Source organism: Tachysurus fulvidraco, chromosome 7, assembly GCF_022655615.1.
Source record: "Tachysurus fulvidraco isolate hzauxx_2018 chromosome 7, HZAU_PFXX_2.0, whole genome shotgun sequence".
Lineage (NCBI taxonomy): Eukaryota > Metazoa > Chordata > Actinopteri > Siluriformes > Bagridae > Tachysurus > Tachysurus fulvidraco.
Window position 1 is genome coordinate 16,404,555 of NC_062524.1, and position 7,500 is coordinate 16,412,054.

The 7,500-nt window shown below is 41.2% G+C and overlaps 1 protein-coding gene across 2 annotated transcripts in view; it reads right to left on the reverse strand.

Moving 5' to 3' along the window:
- Positions 1–7,500, reverse strand: part of klf3 (Kruppel-like factor 3 (basic)) — a 16,383-nt gene that overhangs the window by 1,014 nt on the left and 7,869 nt on the right. The window contains exons 4-7 of one of the 2 annotated variants that reach the window (XM_047815701.1): positions 6,883–7,054; positions 6,273–6,378; positions 2,214–2,383; positions 1–1,861 (exon numbers count right to left, since the gene is read on the reverse strand). The exon at positions 1–1,861 is cut by the window's left edge and continues 1,014 nt beyond it. In XM_047815701.1, coding sequence (XP_047671657.1) covers positions 1,680–1,861; positions 2,214–2,383; positions 6,273–6,378; positions 6,883–7,054 — 630 coding nt within the window. In that variant the 3' untranslated portion in view covers positions 1–1,679. The remainder of the gene's footprint in view (positions 1,862–2,213; positions 2,384–6,272; positions 6,379–6,882; positions 7,055–7,500) is intronic. The other variant, XM_027134896.2, reaches the window with a different exon arrangement.

Consider the following 7,500-nt stretch of genomic DNA (forward strand, 5'->3'; position numbering starts at 1 on the left):
TAACCATAATGCCCGTTTTTAAACTGGTTCACATTTTTCCGTGTAAATACAATGAAAGTCAGACTGCGTCCGAACACGACAGCCCTGAAAAACAACCACTTCCACGAGCGCACAATCTAACGCATAACGCTAGTAATTCTGTGCTACGTCATAGCAGCTAAACGTTTGGTCTGAGGATCGAGGATCTGATGAGCTCCATAACCGGGACACCGGAAGCGCTTCACTCGAGCTCATATTCTCCTGATGGTATTGTAAAAGTTTTGGCACCTCTTCCCCTTATATACACACATGTGACTGCATAAGCCAACGGCGTTACTCAATGTGCAGGTACACAGTTTTGATACAGTACACAGTACTTACATAATAAACATCAAGTCATATACAGATGCGCTGCAACAACGGGAGCCTGTTGATGCTGTGAGCAATTCTTTCTTTCATTCTTTCTTTCTTTCTTATATACCCTAGTTTCTGGAGGAGAAGACACGCCCCTCTGTTAAATGAGAAAAAACCTGTTCTGTTGTATTTTAAAAGTAGAACATTAGAGATCGATGCCACTTGCACCTTGAGTTCGTGTGCATGTGTGAGAAGAGGATTTATTAGAGAGCAAGAGTGGCTCTGCTGTCTGGGTGGGAGGAGCTAAATATGTATGTTCTGTCAATCATATTGAGATTAGCCAATCACAGGTGTCTGTGAGATTTGCGTGAATTTAAGACGCAGCTCACGACGACGGTGGAAATTTTCAATGATGGTCATGAAGGATAAATATGGAAAAAAATCTATAAATGTTATTTTATGATGTTATTATATTCGACTTGTTATTTGATGTATATTTTCATATAAGGTAATTTTTTTATAAGGTAATTTCATTTTTAGCTTTTTCTGGACAACGAGGGATGCTGTGTATTTACCCAAATTTTAAAATGATGCTTAAACGTAAAGGTAAAGGAGCGATAAAGGGGATATTCAGCTGTTAGAAGGGAAAAATATGTCTTATAGTCCAGAAAATATGGTATTGCAAACACGAGAGATTGAAAATATGATTAACGTCAATACACAAACCCAAGCAAACGAAAAAAACATCAAATTAACTGATTAAAACCTGCCCACATACGTGACACTTTTGGTTACAAAATTAGAAACTTACAAGATTTTCCTGACTAAAACAATACGAATAAAAAAAAACAAAAAGAATTCACATTATTCAGGGTTGACCCAGTGTGTGTGTGTGTGTGTGTGTGTGTGTGTGTGTGTGTGTGTGTGTGTGTGTGTGTGTGTGTGTGTGTGAGCACAATAAACCCTTTGACCAGCAGAGGGCCTGACTGAACCGTGTGAGAAAGTAAGTGAGAGATGTGAAGAAAGACAGAGAGAGAGAGAGAGAGAGAGAGATAGAGAGTTATACAGACAGACAGAGAGAGACAGACAGACAGACAGACAGACAGACAGAGAAAGAGAGAGAGAGCGAGAGAGAGAGAGAGAGAGAGAGAGAGAGAGTAAGTTCTCTAGTAGCATCCAGTAAAATCCAGTAAGGGCTGTAGAACATTGAGCTGGGTGACATGGCTTTACGTCTCATTATGATGTTCCAGCCCACAGGTAACAGGACAATTTTCCTGTGACTGCGTCTGGTTAATAGTGCAGTCCATCTTGAAGGTGCACTGAAGACTCTGCGCTGTATTTGGCCGTCACACCAGCAGGTGGCGTTTCCTGTGCAGGGCGAGATGATCAGAGCGCGAGAAGCTGCGGTCACAATCTGAGCACTTGAATGGTTTCGACCCGGTGTGTTTGCGGTAATGACGTGTCAGCTCGTCTGAACGTGCAAACTTCCATGTGCAGCCTTCCCATGAGCACTTGTACGGCTTCTCTCCTGCACACACACACACACACAGAGGAAAAAGAGGCTTCTTAATCAGCTGTCAACAGTTTGAGCTATTCTTAAATTTACTTCCATGAGTGTATACCTGTGTGTATACGTGTGTGTACCTGTGTGTGTACCTGTGTGTGTGTGTGTTTACCTGTCTTTGTGTGTGTGGGTGTGTGTTTACCTGTCTTTGTGTGTGTGGGTGTGTGTGTGTGTATACCTGTGTGTGTGTATACCTGTGTGTGTGTGTGTATACCTGTGTGTGTGTTTACCTGTGTGTGTGTGTTTACCTCTGTGTTTGTGTGTGTGTACCTGTGTGTGTGTGTACCTGTGTGTGTGTGTAACTGTGTGTGTGTACCTGTGTCTGTGTGTGTACCTGTGTGTGTGCGTCTGTGGGCTTTGAGGTGTGAGCTCTTTGTATACACTTTGTTGCAGCCTCCAAAATCACAGCGATGGATGCGTCGCTTCTTCAGCGGGTCGGGAGACTCCACTTTAGGGGCATGAACTATCACAGAGTGTGTGTTGGCTCTGAGAGAGAGAGAGAGAGAGAGAGAGAGAGAGAGAGAGAGAGAGAGAGAGATTAAAATTAGTTTATCCATCTATCTCAATACATACATACACCATCCACCCATTAACCATATCACTTCCTAAGTGTCTATTCATCTATTCCTCCATCTACCGTTCTACACATCCTCTTTTGTCCATCCATCTATCTCTTATCTATTGTCTGCTCATCCATCCATTTTTGTTCATATTCCCTCCTGTCTGTCCATCCATCTATCTCTTATCTATTGTCTGCTCATCCATCCATTTTTGTTCATATTCCCTCCTGTCTGTCCATCCATCTATCAATCCGACTGTTATTTGTCTTTTTATCCACCCATCATCTTTCATCTATTAAGTGATCCATCCATATTGTTAATGTCTACTCATCCATCCATCCCCTCATCCATCCATCATCCATCCATCCATCCATCCACCCATCTATCCACCCATGTCTGATCTGTCTGTTCACCCATCCATCCACCCATGAAGCTCTGTGATGCTGAGGTGTAGTTAATGCCTTTGGCCACTAGGTGTCACTGCAGACTGCGGTGTTCCTCTCTCACACCTGCTGCTGATTTCAGACTCTCCAACATTACTGTGTCACCACACAGTCCATCACATGGTGTGCGACATGTTGGGACCAGACGGTCATTACACTGATTCTAAACACAGCTGTGACACTTGGACACGCCCTAGGACTCTGGCCCTGCCCACTGAGTATAAACACTCTCGGTATTTATATATATCTCTCTCTCTTTCCCTCATTTCTTTTTCCCCTGTCCGTCCTCTCATCTTTCTCGTCCTTTGTCTCGTTTTTTAGAGTTTGTTCCTAAGAGTTCACTCTTGTTTTTCTGACACCGCGCCCTGAGGAGAACATTAGCGCCCCAGCTTCCTTCTCCTCCCTTCTCTCAGCATTGCTTTTTTCTTGTTCTACTCATGTTTTCTTTTCCCTCATGAGTCAGCATGCTTGCCTGATGATATCACGCACACACGCACACACACACACAAGCTGACAGACCCCTGTTCCCCTCTGCCATTGCACACACACACACACACACACACACACACACACACACACACACACACACACACACATACTGATAGGTAGAGAAAATTACACAGACATAAGCAAACACACACACAGACACACACACGCACACACGTTATGCCTACATGTGGACAATTGGAGACACAGTGTCTCCAACGGAGTGCACACTGGGAGATTTTATCAGTGCCATTGAAGAAAACACACACACACTTAAACACATGCTGAAGCGATTTGAAACAAGATTTAGGTCAAACAAACCGTGCTATTGAATGGTCAGTTGAACCGGTTGTGCTACACAAGTTCACTGAATGAAAGGAAAAAAAAAATAAAGAAACATCACACGCACACATACACACATGCGTATACACACACACACACACACACACACACACACCACTACACCCTGTGTGTACGTGCGTGTGGGAGACATGACTGGAGTCTGCAGGATATCAGATTTTTACTTTTCCACAATCTAATATATAAAAATAACCTGTGACAGGGTGTAGTGTAGTGGTGTGTAGTGTTGGGTAGTGTTGTGGTGTGGTGTGGTGTGTAGTGGTGTGGTGTGTAGTGGTGTGTAGTGATGTGTTATTGACACCAATACAACATTTAACTGACTGTATATTACAATCACACCCCCAGTGTCACCCATATGAGGATGGGTTCCCCTTGAGTCCGGTTCCTCTCAAGGTTTCTTCCTTTACCAATTTAAGGGAGTTTTTCCTTGCCACTGCTGCCTCAGTCACCTCAGACTTGCTCATAGGGGAATAAATACATACACATTGTGACACTATATATATCTATTAATAATCTAGAATTTTTTTATTCTGTCAATTCTTTTACTTTTATTATTTGTTATTTCCTTTATCATTAATTATGTTTACCTTCTGCTCTATGTTTGTTCTGTAAAGCTGCTTTGAGACAATGTCTATTGTAAAAAGCGCTATACAAATAAACTTGAATTGAATTGGACATTATTTTACATCGAATCTACTCTATTCAATTTAACAATAATAATTCCTGTACATACACACACACACACACACACAGTGCTCGTAGCTATCTAAAAGATTATTAAAGGTTATTAAACGTTTATTTTTTAAAGCTGTTTGAAGTCAATCGTCTTTCATACACAGTGTTTGAAGTTGAAAGAGAAATACAACAATGACGCTGACACACTGACATGTTGATCGGATCTCCAGGACCCTGCTTTTTAATCCCTACAGCTCTGTAGTTATTCATCATGGAAAAGCGAGTGGCAAACGCCACAAATGACAACAACAACAACACAACACCTCCCTGTGACTGTGAGTTATTGTGCATCCATTTTACAGTGAAGTGCAGCGAAGCGTGTCGGACTCTACACCAGGACAGAAAATGGAGGATTGTGTTGAAGGTGTTTACGTTCAGTACAGAATTCTGGCTCAGGGCCAAAGTGAGGTTTAAGTCGACTATTTTTTTCTGTTTTTTAAAAACATGTCACTGAACCCCGACTTTTTCTCTCTCGAAGTTTTGGCCTTGACTGTCTGCAGCCACAGAAGCATTATTTTTGACAGGAGTTATTTTATTATCGAAGCGTCTCGTTTCACTTCATCTCTATCGAGTTTCTATCGAAAGACGAAAGATGTTTATCCTTCTGCTAAGAGTTTATTTTGTTCTCCTCCAGAACCGAATGTAAACCTCAGCTATAAAGAGAACAAGAAAATGCACATAAATAAATAAATAAATAAATAAATAAGAGGTTCTTTTTAACAGTATTAAATAAATACAGATTAAATATTAAATAAATACTGAGATATTGAGATATTTATCTATCTATCTATATTATATTGAGATATTTATCTATCTATCTATCTATCTATTTATTGCTACCTTTTAAATTTTTTTACCTTTTTTGGACATTTGTTTTCATTGTTTCTGAGATCTTTTTTTTATTTTTAGCGCTGAGTGAAAAAAATAATGAATCTTCTATAATAATATTAATAATAATAATAACAACAATAATATTAATAATAATAACTAAATAAATAACATAAATAATAGTAGTAACAATAATAATAAAAAATAATAACAAAAATAAATACATACATACAAAAATACATACATACATACATACATACATACATACACACACACACACACACACATACATACAAACAAACAAACAAATAAATAAATAGTAGATCTGTTTAATTACAGGTGGTTATCAGGACATTCCAGCGTGTGACTCAGTTTGTCGTGAACATTAAAGATTTTGCAGATGAAAATTATGTCTGATTTTGATCTAACTGTGAAATGGAATCATAATTATGTGTTTATCTGAAAAGTACAGAAATAATAACAGACAATTTGGTTTTCAGTGGAAGTGTGTGAAATCCTCAGTCCAGTTGTAACTTTTACACACACACACACACACACACACACACACACACACAGATCTGTAAATGTATAACGCAGCGGATGTATCTGAGTGAGTGTGTTTGTGTAAGTGTTTCTGCCTTGTAATGAGGAGGGTGTTGTTTTTTACGAGCAGGTGTACAATGTCGAAAACATGGCAAACAATGTGACTTGAAAGAATGCAGATAAATACCACCGGGGACAAGTCAAGACTGAATTCTCACCCTCTCTCTCGCTCTCTCTTGCTCTGTCTCGCTCTCTCACACACACAAAACCTCATTATTCCAAACCCCATGATGGTAAAAAGTGATGCAATATCTAGATATACATCGTGTGTGTGTGTGTGTGTGTGTGTGTGTGTGTGTGTGTGTGTGTGTGTGTGTGTGTGTGTGTGTGCACATGTATATGGACCTCTGTGCCACTCACTCGTTATAGCTCGGCATGGGGGGCGATGGAATTTCCTGCCTGTACGTGCTGGAAGCAAAGTCGCTGTGATGCTCCGTTTTGATTGGCTGTTGGTCCTGGACGGCATCTGAGAGACAACACAATAAGATTAGCCAATCAGATGAGCCGGGTCGGGGAGCTTAAGGGACACAGTAGGTGTGTGTACATGTCAGCTTATCTGTACATCAGTCAGGCTTGCTGGATGTCTCTGTGTTATACGTGTTGACTGTAACGTCATATTAACTGGCGTGTAAAAAACGTTGAGTTTTACCGCTACGTGTGAACAGAATCCCGTTCACACTGAAGTTCTGTGTGTATCTTAATCCGTTCTCCTATTAACTAGATGAATTTTCTTTCTGTTTCTGACTGACACTTTTCCTTCAGCCATGTGGACGATCCGTGCTCTGGATGAGGGGTTTGGCAGGTTTTCCTACAGCTGAACGGGTCTGAGGGAAATAACTCTGAAGGGAATTTGCGAGCGAATGCAAACGAGCCTTTCGGCACTCGGTGAATGCAAATGATACAGAAGAGGTTTAACTCGAAAAAGCGAAACGAGAGAAATCTGGCGCAGTGCGTTTGTTAATCCACTCACCGGTTGTGAAAGACGAGGCTCCGCCCTTCTGATCCTCAGGCTTGTGGGAGAAGAGCATGATGGGAGACTGCAGGACATGGGGCCGGTACAGCAGGGGCATGGAGGGCAGGATCACGCTGGGCAGAACAGGGATAAGACCTGAACCAGAAGCTGAAACCAGCGGAGCCACCAACTGGACACACACAAGCACACACGCACATACACATACACATACACACACACACACACACACACACACACACACACACATACACACACACACACACACACACACACATACATACACACACACACATACATACACACACACACATACATACACACACACACATACATACATACACACACACACACACACACACACACATACATACACACACACACACACACATACACATGCACACATACATACATACACACACACACATACACATGCACACATACATACATACACACACACACATACACATACATACACACACACACATACACATACACACACACACACACACACACACACACACACACACACATACATACACACACACACATACATACACACACACATACATACACACACACACATACATACATACACACACACACACACACACACAC